Genomic DNA, 20,103 nt, shown 5'->3' on the forward strand with positions numbered 1-20,103 from the left:
CACTTGAGCTTCAGAGCATAAACTGATGGCCGAACATTTTCTTTCAGGATTTTTTGATAGGAAGCAGAATTCATGGTTCCATCAGTTACGGCAAGTCATCCAGGTGCTGAAGCAGCAAAGCAGCCACAGACCATCAAACTACCACCACCATTTTTACTCTTGATGTGATTTTATGAAATGCTGTGTTAGTTTTACAGCAGATGTAATAAGATGCAAAAAGTTCAGCTTTTGTCTCATCGGTCCACAGAATATTTTCCATAAAGTCTTGAGGATCGTCAAGATGTCTTTGACAAATCTGAGACAGCACTTTGTGCTCTTTTGGTCAGCAGGGGCTTTCTCATTGGAGCTCTAAATGTAAGAGTGTATGCTTAACAGAGTATGTACACTTTAAATTGTCATTTTACTGAAACTGAAGCACTTAAAAAAGTGCTATAGATTATTAAATTATTCATGCATAAGTTCCAGAAAAAGGTCTCTGCCAATCCTCCTTATCTGCAGAATAAAGACGAATAACATGAATACACAATTTCAAAATGTAATGACTACAAGGCACATGTCGTAGCCTGTGGCTTCTTCCGCTGACATGCTCATATCTATTTGAACAAAACGCTAAACCTTAATTTTTCCAAGTTGCACTACTGAGCATGTTTGTGCAGCGCAGTCTTCAGGTTTCCACATCGCAGCCTCCTATAATTTGCTACGATTGGCACTGGAGCTCATTTTAATGCTACCAGCCATGCTTGATGGGACATGTCTTCAACTCACAAAGTGAGTTCAGAGACAGCAGAACAAAAAATGAATCTTATAACATCACTCTGCCTCTGCACAGTGAGGCTCAGTGGAGTAGCCAAAAGAAATGTGTGAGTGGAAGGAGACTGAACGCATTGTTACCATTTAAAGTCATAAAGTAGCTACCTGAGTCCCAGATCCTTCACTGGACGCACGTGTGCTTTTATGAAAACTCACACAAGATGATGCCAGTGATGGAGGGTTTCATCTTAAGCTCGTGACCACTAGGTGTCACTCGTGCTTTTCCCTTTCCCCCTTGCTTTTTAAATTGAGAGCACAATGAACGCGCCCTGTAGGGTTATGTAATAGATTTCTGATGCACCTTCACTGTGACGTGTGCCGGTTACTACACGGATCTGGGTGCAACATCATTCACCCTCCACGCAGCGCCATATGTTCTGATTCAGACTCGGGTCCCACTTTACGTTTCACAATTTAGTCGTTGTGTGTTGAAAGCGTAGTGAAGAAGAAAACCGCAAAATGAGGAAATAGACATCTATATCCAGTTCTCAACAGTTGGTTACAAGCTGTAATAAAACTCTTCTTTATCGGCTTAGCTGGAAGGAAATGATCACGATGCGTTAGGTGACGGTGGGAGAGAGGAGAGTGTGATTTTGATCCCTGACACCCAGCTGTAACATTAGGCCTACATTCATGTTTACTGCTGCTGGCTGCTGAACACACTGCACATGTGAAAATACGAGTACACGTATTGCACTAAAAATATGCAGTCATTATAACAGGATAGAGATGCCTGAGCTTAGGAAGATATGTGTTTGCTCCTTTCCCCTGGTTGGCTGACTTAAAACCTCCGTAACCATGATCTGATTGATTTTTATTAACACACACACACACACACACACACACACACACACACACACACACACACACACACACACACACACACACACACACACACACACCACCCCAATAACGCTGCTGTAATGCCGTCAACCCTTAGTGCTACATTTACTTTACGTTAAAACCGCGAGATTTGTCATTTCCAATAGGGAATATTATATTTCACAGTAAAGTGAACCAACCAATAAAATGTATGGTCTAAATAAGATAATTTACCTGAGAGATCATATTATGAGTCCCCCTTAATAATAAAAGCCTGTAAACAACCATGGGAGTTTTTTCTACATTCGATGGGATAAACAGTGTTTATGATTTAGTTTATAATTTATATTTTACTGTCCTGGGTCACTTGTGCAACTGGGAGTATCAAACACCACAATTAAAAATAAATACATAAATAAGTATGCTTGATCACTTGCTTTAACATGAGCTTACTTTAAAATTAAATTGTCTTCAGCTCTCTCCAAGGCTTTCTAAGGGGGGATAAAAAGTGATGTTTTATTTATAGTGCCCTCGATGGTTAAGGCAAAACATCCCAAAACGCAAATGAATAGAGGGCATCAGTAAAGACTTTGCTGTAAAGAGTAAGGTGGTGAATTCTCCAGTAATGCTGCAGGCCACCATATCAGTCATGCTGTTTTCCTCTTCAAAACTCATTAACTCTCATAACTCTTTGAACTATGACCTTGAGGTGTAAACATACTGGCATGGCAATATGATCCATGTGCTGAAATAAAAAAGAAAAGACACAGCAAAGATAGACCTGATTAATAGATGTAAACACGTTCTAATTGGTTTTAATTTAAGTTGAGTACTTTGCTCTTGACTGAAACTCTCTTAAACTATAGATTAATTGTGATGACTTTTGGTTCAGACATTCATGGTAGAAAGACGGTGAAGTTATGATCACTTATTGTAAAACATTGCCAGTGACTTCAGCAATACAGTGGTCTTCACATTTGTGGCACAACATTAGAACAACTTGTGCAATGACATTTGTGTCAGGTATTCATGTTTCCCTCTGGATCGATGATCTCGTTGCTGATCATTTGACTTTATTTCCTCCAGCAGTAGAAAAACAAACCCTTTGTCTCACAGAACAAAGATCATGGTTCAAACCCAGTCTGGGGCCTTTCTGTCTGGAGTTGCATGTTCTGTCTAGGTACTCTAGGTTAACTGGTGATCCTAAAACTTGCTGTTGTCTGTCTCTCTGCATTACTTCTGCAGTAGATTGGCAGCCTCTCCAAGGTGTACAAGGAGTCCGGCCCTCCCACTGCTCTGGATTGGATAAGTGGAAGAAGAGGGATGGACTTTTACTTATTACTACATACCAGTGAAACTAATGACATCATGCTAATTAACCAATAATATCACAGAAAGCCCCAAAGTATAGTGGAAATTGGTATGTTAGAGTTGTTGCCTTAGTATGTTTCTGGGCATACTAACATACTATGACTTCCGTTATTACCTTCATACTTTTATACTGGTTCAACCAGGCAACTTGATATTTAACAGCATGTTGTTTAGCTGTTGTGAGACTCTGCGGATGTTTATCTTCTGTGACTCCATATCTTTCTCTAAATTCCCTCATAAGACAAAAATAATCACATTTGATTCCTTATTATATATTTTTAAAAGAGTTTCCAACAAATCCGCAGGTTAGTTAGATTATTATTCCTACAATACCTGAATGCATCACGAGTGCAGGTGGCTCAGGGCGTGGCTTCATCACCGCGATCGGGGGACTTGTCTGCGCATGCGTTAGCCATAAAAGTGCGTTTTAGAATGATTACTGGTAGCCAGCGGAGAAACAGATTATACGGCTCCACACAACTGTTGTTTTAATCCCCTGAGCGAGGAGATTTAGCAAGAAAAAAACACTGGCTTCAAACCCAGCAGCCATATTGTATGGAAAAGCGACGGAAAGACTCCTGTTTTCAGAAAAAAGTCGTTTTCTCAGGACATCTGTCAAGACTTTTGGGGAGTTTAATTTTCTGCCTCACTGGCGGTGGGTCTGTGTTGCACAGCTAGCTTGGCAGCTGGCTGAGAACTTGAGAGATTGGGACTAGTTTTTTTTTTTTTAAACCCTTTTTGCACAATATTGTGTTTATTTCTTTATTTTAATACTGTGAAGCTAACCGCCTAAAAATGAAGGACCGATTGGAGCAGCTTAAAGCGGTAGGTAGTGTTTAGGAAACGTTGAGTTTTCTGAAAGTGTCTCCTTTTACTCATCAATATTGACTCTGTACACTCCGAAAAAGAAAAACGACCATTTTAAGATGTTTGAGGTTAGGATTTGTAAAATGAAAATTTTACACTCTTTGATTTAAACCTTTACCATAAATATATAGCATATATAAACAAACAACAATAGTGAGATATATGATGATGTAACTCATGTGATGGCTGTAGTGACATTACAGCTTGGATAATGATTGGGAATGGAAGTGCTGGATGAAAGACGTGTTTTGTGCATTCACTTCTGAGTATAAGGTTTGAAGTAGAGGTTAATTCTTATTAACTGAACTGCAGCTCAACAGGTCATATTTACCCAAGTAATTCCAGTGAAATTGAGCTTAATTTATATATCCCGGTGTATCGTGGCTAAAAATAACTTAGGTGAGTCACTCTGTTTTCATTGGTATTGATTAACTGTTGCTCGATAAAAGGGAGGACTTTATTATAGCTCTTGAAGAATGAAGGATCTGGTCCCAGCACCTTGATAATTTGTTTAACTATTTATTTAGAAATTAAGATAATCAGACATTTGACCTATACTCAATTACATGACAGCAACTGAGTGCATTTAGCCGTGTTGGCAGGTGGTGGTGAAGAATGGAGAAGAGGGGTGACTTTTTTTTTTAAGGGACTTTGAGTGTGGTGTAGTTGTTGGTGTCAGATGAGATGGTCTGAGTATTTCAGAAATGATCTACTGGGATTTTTTACCCCCAACACCACCTCTAGGGTTTGCAGACAATGGTCTGAAAAAGAGAATGTATCCAGTAAGCGGCTGTTCTCTGGGCGAAAATCCCTTGTTGGTGTCAGAGGTCAGAGGAGAATGGCCAGACTGATTTTAGCTGATGGAAAGGCAGCAGTAACTCAAATGACCACTTATTACAGATGGGCTAAAGCAGCAGAAGACCACACCGGATGTAAATGGTAATGGTAAATGGACTCCTATATAGTGCTTTATACAACATGCAACTTTTCTTTTTTCCTATGCTTATAAGTGCTTTCTAACTGCACACATACTCAACACTCATACTCCAATGGATGCCCTGGAGAGCAACTTGTGGTTAGTATCTTGCTCAATGATATTCGGCATGCAGACTGGGGGAGCCAAGGATCAAACCACCAACCTTCCGATCAGCAGATGACCTGCTCTGCCTCCTGAGCTACAGCCACCCTGGATGTCAATCGTGTCAGCTAAGAATAGAAAACTGAGGTTATAGTTCACACAGGCTCACCAAAATTGGACAATAGAGGACTGGAAAACGTTTCATTATCTGAACAGTCTTGATTTCTGCTGCAACATTCAGGTAGTTGGGTCAGAAATTGCCGTTAACAACATGAAAGCATGGATCTTCCTGCATGTCTCAACAGTTAAGGTTGCTGGTAGTGGTTTAGTGGTGTGGGGGGTGTTGTCTTTACACACTTTGAGTTCCTTAATATCAACGGAGCGTTGTTTACCTGAGTATTGTGTTGACCGTGTCAACTAGATCTTACTTCAGTAGAGTACCTTTGGGATGCGGTGAAACGAGAGATTCACATCATGGACATGCTGCCAACAAATGTGCAGCAACATTGTGATACAATCCTGTCAGGATGGACTGAAAAGAAGGTTTCTGGCATGCCATGAAAAATCAAGGCAGTTCTGAAGGAATGGGGTTCTAGCAAAGTGGCCAGTGGGTCTATATCAATAATGGTGCAGTACAGCGCGAATCTCCCACATTTTCATATCACTGGCCTCTTCTTTTCTGAATTGGGTTATGCTGCTGCTGTTGTACAGTAACTCATGATGGCGTGTGTTGAGGGATGTTGTGTTGCTATAGCTACCTAAAACTGCTGGTCAAATATTTGCTGTGTTTTAAAATTGTTTGAGCAGTGGTATTCCTCACTTGCCCCCACTCCCAGATATCTTTATCACAACACAGTTGGCTTTACATTAAAGGAAGTACAGATGTAAGCAGAACTAGGTCAGACATGTGTTTATAAGCAGGCCGTGTGACATTTTTAATTTTTCTCCAGTAATACTTGCGTCTTTTCCGACTACCTCGACCTGCCTTTACTCCTGTGTTTCTTTATCTTCCCACCTTATCCCCCTGTCTTCATTTCCCTCCTTGAGTTTCCTTTCTAATGTTTAACTTGCCGACAGTAATCTAGGCTGTGTGTGTGTATGCGTTCATGTCAATGTTTGCTTACGCCACTGGCATCATTATCACATCACCTGACGTACTGAAGACCTTGGCACTTTTATAAACCGTATGAAGTGTAGAATCGTAATTTGCTGAAGTTATTGTACTGTTACATGTGGCAGCTTATTGGCCAAGCTCCACTTTACGCTTGTTTTATTTGACTATTTTTAGAGAAATACTGAGAGGAGAAGTTGGTCACCTCACTTGTGAGCTAGACTAACATGACTGTTACTTTCTGTTGTTCTGCCTTTCTGTTGTTCTGCCTTTCTGTTCCCTCATAGTATTTTCAAATGCACTTTCATTTAAGCTCATCTGGTTTTCAGTTCTGTGTCTTCAGTGACGAGCTGGGGTTCTGGTGCTGCTCTGCTTCCTAGCTTGACCGGCACAAATCGTAAATGGAGTGCAGTTACGTAGCACTTTATTAGTCTTATCAGTCACTGAAAGCACTTTACACCCAGTGGTAAAAATGTAACAGCGTAAACATGCCGTCTTCATTGCCATATGGAGTTTTTAAATCCCTTGTCAGATGCTTTGCATCAACACAACTGCTGATGGACTAAATAGGCTTCTGTCACCACGCTGCTGTAAATCTGACCCCAGGTCCCTGTGCTACTGCTTTTAAAGGTAGCAGCTCATTTTTAAACCATCCCACAGAAAATGCTGTTGCTCAGACAGCAGTAACTAACATTTCTTGTTATTATGGATTTTATCTGATTATTTTCTGCATTATTTATCGACAAATTGTCCAAAAACTGAACTTCATATTAGCCTGAAGAAACAACAAATCCTTACAAATGACTTTCCAAAGTGGTTTTCTTCTTTTTGCTTGGCTGTTAACTTTTTATTGATCATCAAAACCTCTGCTGTTTTTATATTTGTTTCTTTTTTCTGGTTGGTCGATCTTGTCCTGTAGCTCTACTGGTGCCCACATAGTTTCAACTCTACTATCACTATTCTGTGCTGCGTGTTTGATGTTTTCTAATCGTGATGTCCACTTGACCTAATTTTACCCACTGTGCAGCCATCAAAATCTTAAATGCAATCTTCTGCATGAGATTATAGCTGTCATGCTTTTTGTTTTTGTTATTCTATTTTTTATTTCTAAGCGAGCAAATCTAATTCACCAACAGTCGGGCTGGATTTTGGCTTGCAGCACCATTTAAAGCTCGTGTTAGATATTGTTACATAAACCTTGTTCACCTGTCTAAACATGCCTCCCAAATATTTGACATCTCGCAAACCAATCATGAAGAGTTGACCATCTCCCAAACTTTAAGCTGAAATGGTTCGTAGTAGTTTGATCCAAGAATTTCTTTGTGTCTTCTGAAGTGAAGTAAAGTGTTAAGATGAGCAAGTGAGTTTATTGAGTAATGCTGTTAAAGTTTTCTTGATGACTTGGATAAGGTCACTGCCTCTGACTGTTCCTGTCATTATCACGATGTTTTTACAAGCTGTGTGTGTGCGTGTCTTTGTGGTCTTTGGTTGTTTGGTTTGGTGCACACATCACTCCCTTTCCTCTTGTTTTTGCTGAATGAGAGACACTGGAAGGAAGTGAGTGCTTGGTCTTATCTCACAAGAGCAGAAATGCAGTGTGAGAGTGTGCGTGAGCCTGAGTGGTGCGTTTGATGAATAACTCTCTGAGAGATTCAAAAGCAAGCACTATGTCCTGGAAACTCTCGGTTCAACTACTGCTGTAGGTACGCCAGCCTGAAGCAAATGGTCTCGGCTACATTTGCAATTCAAATTTTCGATGAAGGCTGGAAGGTTAAAGGCCAAGTCTAAAAGTCAGCATTCGTGCAGTTGCAGTAAATGTTACTGCCTAGAAGGGTTAATGATTACTTTCAATACTGATGAATCTGCTGATTATTCTCTCAGTTAATCATTTTTGTCTGTAAAATGTCAGGAAATGTTGAAACTGTCCAGAAACTGAGGACCGCAAAAGAAAATGCTTACTGTTTGAATATGACAGTGAAAAGAAGCACAACAGGTGCACAGGACAGGTGCAGTGTGAATGAACCGTAATATTTATTGAGCTTACTATTGTAAATACTGTGTGTGAGTCAGCTAATATGAGATCAGAGGCATTAAACCGATGACGTCTTAACATTTTCCAAGCCTCGACTTTGACCTGGGTGCACACCTGAAGAGCCAAAGGTTTCACAAATTTATTAAAATACAAATTCCGAAATGATAATATATAAGACTGTTATTTGTGAAATGGGCCTCTCCATAACATACAACGCCCAAACCTCAGATAATATACAGCAAATACATCTTTAATTTCCAACATACATTATTATACTAACCTAAATCAGTGCTTTGAAGCTTATTCCAAATTTGTGGACCTCTGCAGGTCACACAGTCACCTGTTACAAAGCACAAACTCTGGACAAATGCCTGGAACAGCTCATCGGGTGTCTGATCAGAATATATTTAACTTAAAAGCAGAAGTAATTAGAAGGGAGGAAGCAAATAGGGCTGCTTTTTCTTTTCTCGCTTTATCAAACGCAGTCACAGCGTGGCCGTGATGTCCGTTCACTCTGCCTCAGTTTTGTTAAAGTCAGCTTAGAGTGAAAATTGGGTTGACGTCTTGGAGCCTGCCTCTGGTCCTAGATGTTAAATATTCACTGCCAGTGCTTGGTGCGTGCGTAGCAAACCATCAGTGCTGACTTGTGTTTACTGCCCGTCACTTGTGACACGTATAGTCAGCAGCGTGAAGCATTCTGATGAAATGCTGGATGTAAACTGATTAGGGTCAGGCTGAGCTGCTAACCAGGAAGCAATTTCATTAGTATAGCTTTGCATGAAGACTCACGGTCTAAACTGTGTTCGGTGGCTTTTCCAACCCAAACAGAAAAACTTCAGAAAAAAGAAATTAAACAGAAAATCTCTCTAAAATAAATGTGTAAAGTTGTAACTTAAATTAAGCTAATTGTTTTGTTTTGACTCTACTTTGTTTAAAGAAAGCACAGCTGCTTATTTTATTTTTATAAATTCAATATATCGTCTAGCAGTGTGATTTGAATACACTTCCTTTAATGCTGTTTGAGGTTTCGTATTTACCCTACAGATAGAGATATCCTTCTTCTCACCAGACTCCAGCCAGTTTGTTTAGCTTGACGTTGAGATGGGAAATACTTCCCCTAGCAGCACCTCTAAAGCTCACAACTAACCACATTATAATCCATGCGAGGACCAAAGTGTTGAAGTTTCAGGGTGTGGTTTTTATAGGTGAATACCAGACTTAACTTCTGGCTGGGAACAGGAACTTCCTGGAGCCTCCACTGCTGACCTAATTTTTTTTTTTTTTTTTTTTTTTTTTTTTTTTTAAGTTTGCACCGGTGTTAAAGGTTTAATTTAAATGCTGTTATTGTAAGGTTTTAGAGATACAAAAAATAACAAGTGCAGAGTTTAATGGACTCGGACGTAGCTTTGAATTATTTAAACAGAGGTTTGGAGCCCCCAGGGGGATGCTGGATCAGTAGTTAAGACAGTGGATGGAAGATTGGTTTTGAACCATGGCTGGTTTGTTATGTCATTATTTATTTATGTATTCTTTTTATCTATCTAATTGCAAATATCATGGCAAACATACTTTATTGCTTAAGTAATATGTAATACATGAGAAAAGTCTTAGATGGGTTAGAGCTACAGGATGATCCAACTGTTATAAAATAGCTCAGTTGCATGGATGACCTCCACATGCCTGTTTGCACTCCAGACAACTACTGGGCATCCTCTGGATGTGATCCTCCCAGATCTGGATTGGGAAATCTGCAAGCTAGTCTGTGGTGCTGTTTGACAGTGTTGGAGGCACCGATATCGAGGTTATTTTTCTGCAAGACCCAGCAGTTCATTTTTGTCCTCTGTCGTTGACATGAGTCTGAGACCTCTATGTCAAGCACAATTTATGGAGTCTAGAGGAAATCCGGGCTTTCCATTGATGTTACATGTGTGGCGGCTGGGTTAACAGAGCACATGGACTTTCTTTTCAAAATGACAGAAACTGCAGCTTCCACATTTTATGGCTTTGAGGGAGGTTAAATTATACTTTTTTGCTAATATTAAGATTCTGGTGTTTGAGCTTAAATTGTTTGTTCAAGTTGAGAGTCTTAACTTTGATTTGGTGGGATTTCAGAAATGTACAGTATTTTTACCCCTTGTAAAACAAAACTTTTAGTGTACCTTGTAGTGGACTGCAGGACTTACTACCTCACATTTTCAACCAATGTCACTACTTCAGGACACATGCTTCACATGCACACACAAGCTAAGAGATTTATTTTGTCTTTTATCCTGTTGATTTATGTAACTAATAATAATGTGCTGAAAATGCACTAAACTACCTCTCCATACTGAAATTAGGTCAAAATTGTTTTTTTGCATGAAACATGAAAGCAGGACAATGCTGCCCACAATCACCAAACAGGAAGTCCTCTGATTAAAGTTGTATAAACTCAGTTTCAGCCCTTTTGTCTTCTTGCAGGTTGTTGTAAGGCATTTTGAATAGTTAACATTTTACTGATGTCCTAAACAAATGGCTGGTTTTGGATTTAAAAATTAATTTTAGGGGGTTTTGCATGGACCTTTAATGCAGTGCAGTGTTAACAGCGCTGGTTTTCTTTCTGGCGATGCCCCAAAATATGGATTAAATCATTAATACCATAATTGTGCAGCAACTAGTCGGCTCTTAACCTAAAGACAACAGGTTGACAAGGAAAAATTTTGGATGGGCTTGTTCTACATGAAGAATGAAAAGCTATTGAGAAACATAGGGCCTGCGAGCCTACCACCTCACGCTCTTAGTCCTGCTCTTTCTGTTTATTCTTATAGGTGTGTGATCAAGATGATGATGATGTGGAGATTGCTGTGGACAACGCAGGCTTCATGGATGAGTTCTTTTCTGAGGTAAGTGCTGCTATGGGTGTATGTATGCACTGAGTGTGATTGTTTTGCTTCACTTGCATTCACGAGGACCTGCGTGTTCTAAGATGGTGTGATTTGCATGTGTTTGCCATTTGCGGTGTGTCCTTGTGTTACAGATCGAGGTAATCAGAAACAACATTGAGAAAATCGATGAGAATGTGACAGAAGTGAAAAAGCTTTACTCTGTCATCTTGTCTGCTCCCACATCAGATCAGAGTAAGAAATCACCACCAGCTCTGACATTTACTTCATTTATTTGCGTTACAAAATAACACAACATTGATCAGGAAAGGCATCAGCACTGAAAATCTGCACTATGCTGTATCCTGCACAGAAACACAGGAGGACTTGGAGGCGATCACCAATGACATAAAGAAGTTGGCCAACGGTGCGAGGAACAAACTCAAGAGTGAGTCCCGCTCCCATTTCTACATACAGCCTGTCATTATGAATAACTTGTATGTCTATTGGATTGGTAAACAAGTGAATAGTGGTGTTATATTTAATCAGTTCAAGGTTGTTTAAGTGAAGTAACTCTGCCTTCTTCCCAGCCATTGAGAGGAATCTGGAGTCAGAAGAGCAGGAGAGGGTGTCGGCTGACACGCGGATACGTAAATCACAGGTAAATCATCTCCTTCAGACGATTCAAGTAACCTTCTGAGAAAGCGCTTTTCTTGCAAACTTCCCCCTCATGCTGGGCTTTGTATGTGAGGTTGATTTTTTTCTGATGGTCTTATTTGTTGTATTTTAGGTAAAAGTAGGTTAAGAGAGAATTAAGAGAAGAGGGTGCTTGTTAATACTTCTGCTTTAAGACTTTAATAAATGTTTAGCATTTCTAAAATATTCCATTTCAATCAATCAACAAGAGTTGCTTCAAGGTGCTTCATATAGTAAGGTAAAGACCCTACAACAGTACAGAGAAAACACAGAAAACTCCAACAATAAAATGAAACCCTATGAGCAAGTGCTTTGGCGATTGTGGGAAGGAAAAACTTCCTTTTAACAGGAAGAAACCTCCAGCAGAACGAGGTTTGGGGCGGGGCAGCCATCTGCCGCAACTGATCAGGCGTGAAGGGAGGAAGACGGGACAAATACACGTCTTTGTCTTCAGGTTTCTGCTTTCATCATTTAAAAGTGTTACTTATAAGCTCTTCCATTGTTATTCTGTTACCTCCCAGCATGCAGTGCTGTCTAGGAAGTTTGTGGAGGTGATGACAAAGTATAATGAAGCTCAGGTGGATTTCCGGGAGAGGAGTAAAGGACGTATTCAGAGACAGCTCGAGATCAGTGAGTCACAACGACGCCAACAAAGACATTTGACGGTTCCATTGTCGCCTTTGTCATTAATCCCGCTCCTTTTCCTTTTTCCCTTTCCTCTCCAGCTGGAAAAGCAACTACGGATGAAGAACTAGAGGAGATGTTGGAGGGTGGTAATGCTTCTGTGTTCACTGCAGGGGTAAGAGTGTGCGTTTGTGCACGTATATGCATTTTCCTTAACGTACCTTAACGTTAACTCCACCATGATGTGGTTGAACTGTGAAAGCCGAGTTGTCAGTTTCTCAGTAAAACTTAAACTGCTTGTGTCAGCTAATTATTGGCGCTTAGGAGTCGACCTGACTCGCACTCAGTCTGCTCATGACACACTGAGATAAGGAGCATTGTGTTGTGTTGCTTTGGCTACACGCAGCAGCTGGAAAAACTTGAAAATGTAGCCAAGATTCTCTGAGCTCACGTTGATAAAAAATACACAAGTAGGGAGGAATTTCTTGCACAAGGACGCACAGCTTGACTTGATATTTTCAGATACGGTGTCTCACATTCCTGTAACAAACAGGCTAGACTTTGACCTCACTTAACTGTTAAGGAATCCAACTGCTGGGCAGGACGGGACTGTTGTGTAGTGGTGTCCTTGAATAGATTTTAGATTTTTAGGCTGTATCACAACAACTGTTTTCTAGCTTGGTGCCGTTTTAAGTGAATACACATTGATTTGAATCAATGCCAAATATTCATTTAGCCACCTGTGTTTAAACTGATGCTGTTCGGTAATGTTAAGCCTCTCCTTTGCGCAGATTATAGACTCGGGGATCTCCAAACAAGCCCTGAATGAGATTGAAGCCAGACACAAAGACATCGTCCGTCTGGAGAGTAGTATTAAGGAGCTGCACGATATGTTTGTAGACATCGCCATGCTGGTCGAGAGCCAGGTACGGTCCTCTGCATCCACCTGCCTGTCATTTGATTCTAGTTATTTGCTTGTTCATTCATTGAATTCATCCTTAAATCCTCTCCATGGCTTTGTGTTCAGCCCTCATTGTATCCAACTCTTTGCACATCATTACTCTGTTTACTCTTTTCCAGCTGTATGTCTTTCCTTTACTCTTTGCGCTCTTCTGCCACTGTCACCTCCATCCCATCGCTCAGCGTTAACGGTACCAATACAAATAATAATAGAATAAATCATCAAGGTCAACAAACGTCTAACTAGCTGGTACAGGGACATTACTGTTAGCCTCTTAACTAAATATAACCACATATTTCTTGTTGCTTGCAAAATGCTGTCTGAGGAAAAGGCTTTGTAAGGTAAGGGTTGTTGTTATGCACATGTTTCATGTTGTGCTGTGAGATTGTTTTGGATATTTTTTTTTTCCTGCCAGTTTTAATTCCAGTTTTACGTTTGAAAGTTTGAATTACAGAAGAGAACTAGAAGGGTGCTTGCAGAGCTAATTCTCCACCAAGGCTGATGTCCTGGATCTCTCTTTATAGATCTCTATATGAGGCTATAAAAAGTGATTCAAGTTAAAATTAAATGTCAGAATTCAAAACAAACCCCTGAGATCCTCAGTGCAGGTGTTGGCAATCTAACTGTTCAGTGAACATGTAATACCCCTCTAACCGGATTTATTCCTCTGTATTTAACCCAATCTGCTTCTCATTTCTGCTTAAGTGTCAGTACCTTACAGAATGTTGCATGTTTTTCAGGGTGACATGGTAGAAAACATAGAGCAGAATATATCCAAGTCAGTGGACCACATAGTAGCAGCAAAGGAGCAGACCAAAAAAGCTGTAAGGTATCAGACCAAAGCACGCAAGGTAATGTCTTTCTTTTTTCTTTCTTTCCAGTCATAGCACCAAGCCGCTTTTGTCTTTTTTTTCCCTGCTTATCTTCTGTACACTGTTGCACTCCTCACTATTTGCCACACTTAAACCACATAGTGTGCCTACATATCCTCCCTTCACCATGTCTCTCTCACCCTCCCTCACCCAGTACTCGCACACGTTGCCATTCGCAACAACTGTTGCATTGCTGGTGCTTGTCTTTTTCTCTCTCTTTCTGTTTAATTTCACTGCTACGTTTCTTTACCTCTGATGCCGTTTACATCAGGGTGGAATGATTGACAGGATCGAGAGCAACATGGACCAGTCGGTGGGCTTTGTGGAGCGTGCTGTTGCAGACACTAAAAAAGCTGCAAAGTTTCAGCAAGAGGCTCGCCGTGTGAGTGATAATCATCGAAAACAATGGTCAGGTTTCCCAAAAGCACTGGAATTATTTATTTAATAACTTTGCATTTACAAATCTAGTTAGTTCTGAACAAGCAGGACAAAGATTAAAAATTACAATTAAACAGAATAACTTTGACACCATGGGACAAAAAAAACTGCGTTCTCCAGCCTGACTGATTGTGAATTAGAATATGTTCGGCATATGGAAATGTAGTCTGCTTTCTTCTCTCTCATGTTGAGTAGAACTGCACCGTCATGCAGGTGTAATGCAGGTTGTACAGGGTAGTAAACCCTGTAAAAAGTCCTTCAGGCTAAACAAAAAAAATATTGTCAAGAAAGAATTATCTTAACTTTTGAAGTCTAAGTCATCATCAGTGAAAAGTGCTAACTCTGTTCACAAAATAATCGACTTTTGGCTTTTGAAAATTGTTCTCTTAAAAGCTAAGGTAAGTCTCAGAGGTACTTTGACCTCTGAGACTTGATTTCAAACAGAAGCTTGACCTTCAACATTTACATGTTAGTGACTCATTAAATGCAGTTATTGGGTTTTTTTCTGAATTTCGTGCCAGAGGTAATCACAGTCCACAATAAGCTGTTCAAGCAATAATGAAACCAAAACAAAGTAAAGATGTCTCCCAGTCTCTACTGGTTAACCTTCCTTTTCATGTTTAGACTTTCAGTTTACCCTGTTCAGCCTGGCAGGTGCCCTTAAAAGATCTGTAACATTAACTCCCCTAATTTAGATTTACACACACTGATAGCATTAACTAGTGTGGAGATGATACAGCTCTGTTAACTACCATTGGATTGCATACCATCAGTGTGTGGGATGGTTAAAAACAAACAACCTGTCACAAGCTCTTGTGCGGTGTCATTTCCTGTCCTCAGAAGGATCCAGATCCTAGAGAGGCCTGCACACAGTCCTCAACCCGACAATCGTCAAGCAGGAGTCCTGAAGGCAACTCCTGCTCATGGTTGTTTTTTATTTTCAGGTTGGGAATAGTTGGAATTCCTCTTCCACTAGAGGATGCTTTTGGGAAACCTGTTTGAAGACCATTCCCACCTCCCCCTGTGGTGACTTGTGCTCTCCGATCCCCTCTACCTGCTCCATTACCAGCCTGTGGAACCCTGTGCTTTAAACACCACTGTGACCTGCCCAGCAACACGTAGCAGAATAAAAAGCATCCTCCCTCCCTCCCTCCCACCAACACACACACACACACACACACACACACACACACACACACACACACACACACACACACACACACACACACACAGAGCTTCTTTTCTTTCTGTCCTTTCTCTTCAGCTTCATCCTCACTGTGTTGATGTGCAGTTTACACATGAAGGCTGTAACCACAACCGCTGCTGTGTTGTAGGGTTGGAGATGTTGTGTCCTTGCTTCTGGCTGTTACAGATTATGTGTGTGTGTGTGTGTGTGTGTGTGCAAAGGCAAACTGTTGTATTTTCAGGACAACAACAATCAACCCTGACCCTGTTTCAGTCTTGTGCAATACTAATGTGCAGAGTTTTTGTGGTAAATAAGCCTCAAGAGTAATCGATGTTATCTGATACATCTGCTGTTGTCAAGTAAAGACCTGCTGTCCTGCTGTTTTTACACTGACATTGGATCTGATAATTTATGTCCTAATTGTCCCCAACAGAAACTGGTGATAATAATTGTGATTGTGGTGATCTTGGTGATCATAGTGGCTCTGGCAATCGGATTGTCAGTGGGATTAAAGAAATGATGATGAATTATTTGAGTAAGAGAAGCGCTAAGGGTGAGTAATTGAGCAAATACCTGCTGTATAATGGGTGTGTGTCTGTTAGGCATGCTTTGGGAAGGAGTTTGCACTTCCTTTGAGGCTCAGTGTGTGTTTTCTTACTATCCAGAGGGATTACTCGAGGTGTGTGTGCTTGTTTGAAGTACTTTGGGTGTGTTGTTGTTCTCCTGTTCTGGGCCTCTTGCCTCTGGTTACTGTAGTGGCGAATTAGTTCCTGCTGGTGTTAAGTTTGTGGGTGCTTTTCAGTTGTAGGTATCCCATCATCAACGCTGTTTCTGTGTATGTTTCTCCCTCTCTGTAGAAGATCATCATTATTGCTGTGGTCTGTGCCGTGGTTCTTCTCATTATCCTCATCATCATCCTCACCCAGACACTATAGGGCTGATCGCTGCCATCATCTCATCATCTGTGTATTCAACATCCTCACCATTATTCATCAGCCTGCCTGCAGAAGGAAAAACTGATCCTGATCACTCCATATGGGTATAAGAATATTTAACCTGCAGATCTTTTCAATCGAATAAAACACACTGAAGGTCTCCCTCACTTTTGGACAATTGAGGATGCTCTCCTGCGAATGAGGAAACAAGACCAAAGCTGACATATGAGGTACATTGTCTATTGTACCTCTGTGAAGGCGAAAAGGGAATTGGGAAATAAAACCTCACTTCAGTGTCACTAAACATTTCACTGTTCAACATTTGCTGCCAAAGAATCAGCTGGGAAGCGTTTGTCATCTGAAAGCTTTCAGAAGCACATAAACCCCCTGATTTATTTGAGCCTTGATATGATTTTATGATTGAAAATCTCCCCAGTGAACTTTCACTGCTGTGGGATTTCTTTTTGTTGTTGTTCTTGTTAGGGTTTGGGGAGTTCCAGCACTTTAACATTTCCAAATGCGTAGCTCAGATATGTGTAATTATCACTGGTTGTTAAAAAAACAAATATGAAGGATTGCACTTATGGGAACACATTTCATGAACTTACAGGCGCGTGTGATGAACGCTCATTACTTGCTTACTTGTAGCAGCTGAAATTTGATCCTTTTCACAACCCAAACCAAAGCTTTTACATGTATAGACACAGTTACTCCTCCTGTTAAAGTGCTGTAGAAATATTTCAATGCCAAAGGAGTTTTAGAGAGTCTGGTAGTAACACTAGTGGTTTGTTTCCCGTAAGTGCCAGAATAGTCTTTTTGTATTTATTCTACTGTTCTAAGACATGTTGCTTATGACGTCACATACAAATGGGCACTCTGTAAAGTATCCGTGGCTAGTCTTGTCTTACTACTAGGAAATGCCTTAACAGGCATGTTTTAGGTTTTACTACTGAGTTGCCAGTTTTAGACACAGTCCTGCAGTACATCTGATGTTTGCGAAGGTGATAATGTTCAGGTTTTGTTTACACAGCCTTAGGATGTAATGGTTTGACATTTTTAACAGAGGCTGTATGTGTGCTGCTCTTTACTTCATAGGTGTGTCTAACATTTAGACTGCCCTCATTAGTGAATGTGGGGGGTGGGGACAATATTACAAACACCTCTTACTGTAACCAGTTCATCCGCACCACAAAGTACGTCCTCCAAAAAGCCCATCGAGTCTTAATGAACAATTTCAACTAAAATGAACATTATACCTCCTTTTTTTTATTTAAAGAAGTCATTTTAATGTACATAGAAAACTTGTATTTTCAAAAAAAAGACGACAGGATTTTTGCAGGGCTGTGTATTAGATCACATTAGCTTTAGCAACATGTACCTCCCTGTTGGATTCAGTAATGGTTGTCCATCATCATTTCATTCATTTCATTTCAGACAATCTTTGGAACTGACAGTTTACCAAACCAAAGTGCACAGGTTGTCATCCAGTGCCTTTAACAGGGTAATTAAAGCACATGATTCCAGCCGTACATAAAATCAGTACCAACCAGTCATGAGGAGAAGCCCTGACATAAGGGAGTAGGCCGATTTCAGTAAAACAATGTTGTAATTTAAGCATTAATTAAATTTTAAACTGTGGTTTTGTATGAAGCATTTGAAAATGAGAATCCCGCAGCATCATCATCATTTAGGGGCACAATCCATTTTATTTGAGCCGTTGGCGCAGACTGGAACATAAGAGAAAATTGAAGCTTTTTTTTTTTTTACCTGTGTAAATGTCAATGATTTTATCAGAAATTAAAGATTTTATGTGTTAAATTACCCAGTGTTTATTTGTCTGTTTGACTTGCAGAAATGGAATTATGTAACTGAATTTTACATTCTGATGACTGCTTGTTGCAAAGTGGTGTGTGTGTGTTTTATTGGAGTGTAGTAGCTGCTGTCAGCATGTTAACCACAGTGTTGCAAAGTACAGCTTTTAAAGACTGGTGCACACGTGTCAAAAAAGGGGGTAAGTCGTTTCACCTTTCCTGTCTCTTTACACAAACAGTTACACACAAACCTCTATAACCCTTTGTTCTGCTTTTGCTCAATTGTTTCCTCAAACCAGTGTCGATCAATGTTGATAATTGCGTCGGCTCGCAAAGTAAAGCCTGATTCCTCTCTTTATCGTCTGACTGTGTGTTTCTGATTGCGTCTCCAGAAAAAGATGATGATTACATTGTGCTGTGCCATCATTGGGATCGTTGGGTTCTCCTATCTCTACAGCTTCTTCTCATAAAAACCGTTTTACACAGGTAAAAGACAAAAAAAACACCTGCATCAGCCTTTCAGTGCTATTGTTTATGCGGACTCTCTGAATGCTTAAAGACTGCATTTCTTTTGTCTCTGTGTGGTGTTTGTAGGCACGAAGGATTTCTCCAAAAATTAGGAATATTCCCCTGATGCTCCTTCATACCCCCCCCCCTATTTATATACAATAAAGTATTTAAAAACAAAAAATCACATCCGTCCCATTCACTTTCTCTTTTATTATTAATTGAAATGTAAACAATTTTCTTGCTATATGAAGTGTTTGAAATGTATTGTGTGTCGATGTCTCAGCCTGACTGTTCACAGCCAGGTGACTTGACTCGTGATTTGTAATCATATACTCTACCGCCTCCTGGTGGTGCATCAAGGGAAAACCCCATATTTAGAGAAATTATCTTTTTCAGGATAAAATAAAACTTTGGAAGAACACATTTTAATCATTTTCTTTTCTTTATTTTTTTTAATATACATATTTAATTATTTTACTGTCTCGGCTCCAAAATGATCTGTTCCAAAGTGTCCAGTTTAGTGGTATTTTCTGGCCTGTTTGTCATAATTATGATTAAAAATGTGCGTGTCTTTGTGTGTGAGATCTGTCTGATGGTGTTTTCCGTAACAGCGGCTGTCAGTCGCTCACTGGCTGTGTTGTCTCTGTAAAGCCTGTTATGTAATAAAATTTCTGTGCGTTACATCAAGTGCTGTGTGCGGCTCGCTTCTTGCATGAGGCTCAGCTGATCGCCTCTTTGCGTGGAGGGATCCCGATGACCCTGACTTTCATAGAATCGGCCGTGTGGAGCTATTTTCCTATGTCAAAGACGTAAATGCAGCAGCTGATATAAGCACGACTTTGCATCCGCGGATGAAGACCCTTCCTGACCTCGTTTCATCCCCATCTCGCTGTTCTTCCTAACCAGCTGCAAGCCCCGCCCAACCACACGATGCGGGGCAAGCAGTAGATGAGGGTGCGCTCGTTTTCCTGTTCTGTGTTTGCCGGATCCATGCTTTTATATTCTTCACGCCACATTCAGACACCAGCCAAATGTCGCAGAACAAACGGAGACTTTTCCAGTCTCAATGGTCAAGTTTTGGTAACTGCGTGTAAATTGTAGCATCAGTTTCCAGTTCT

General features: G+C 40.4%; 1 protein-coding gene across 4 annotated transcripts; it reads left to right on the plus strand.

Moving 5' to 3' along the window:
- The first annotated feature begins 3,431 nt into the window (after positions 1 to 3,431).
- stx3b (syntaxin 3b) lies at positions 3,432 to 19,666 on the plus strand. 4 transcript variants are annotated; one of them, XM_014412666.4, is made up of 11 exons: positions 3,432 to 3,828; positions 10,899 to 10,973; positions 11,108 to 11,207; positions 11,326 to 11,400; positions 11,543 to 11,613; positions 12,170 to 12,278; positions 12,374 to 12,447; positions 13,064 to 13,198; positions 14,377 to 14,487; positions 18,868 to 18,961; positions 19,070 to 19,666. In XM_014412666.4, exons 1-10 carry the CDS (start codon positions 3,799 to 3,801, stop codon positions 18,943 to 18,945), a joined length of 858 nt encoding a protein of 285 aa, XP_014268152.1. In that variant the 5' UTR covers positions 3,432 to 3,798; the 3' UTR covers positions 18,946 to 18,961; positions 19,070 to 19,666. The 4 variants fall into 4 exon arrangements, with proteins under 4 accessions (XP_014268152.1, XP_014268151.1, XP_076730510.1 ...); XM_014412665.3 differs by lacking the exons at positions 14,377 to 14,487; positions 18,868 to 18,961; positions 19,070 to 19,666 and adding exons at positions 13,974 to 14,084; positions 16,163 to 16,282; positions 16,587 to 18,485; XM_076874395.1 differs by lacking the exons at positions 14,377 to 14,487; positions 18,868 to 18,961; positions 19,070 to 19,666 and adding exons at positions 13,974 to 14,084; positions 16,163 to 18,485.
- Positions 19,667 to 20,103: the final 437 nt, after the last annotated feature.

The sequence above is a fragment of the Maylandia zebra genome, linkage group LG2, assembly GCF_041146795.1.
Source record: "Maylandia zebra isolate NMK-2024a linkage group LG2, Mzebra_GT3a, whole genome shotgun sequence".
Classification (NCBI taxonomy): domain Eukaryota; kingdom Metazoa; phylum Chordata; class Actinopteri; order Cichliformes; family Cichlidae; genus Maylandia; species Maylandia zebra.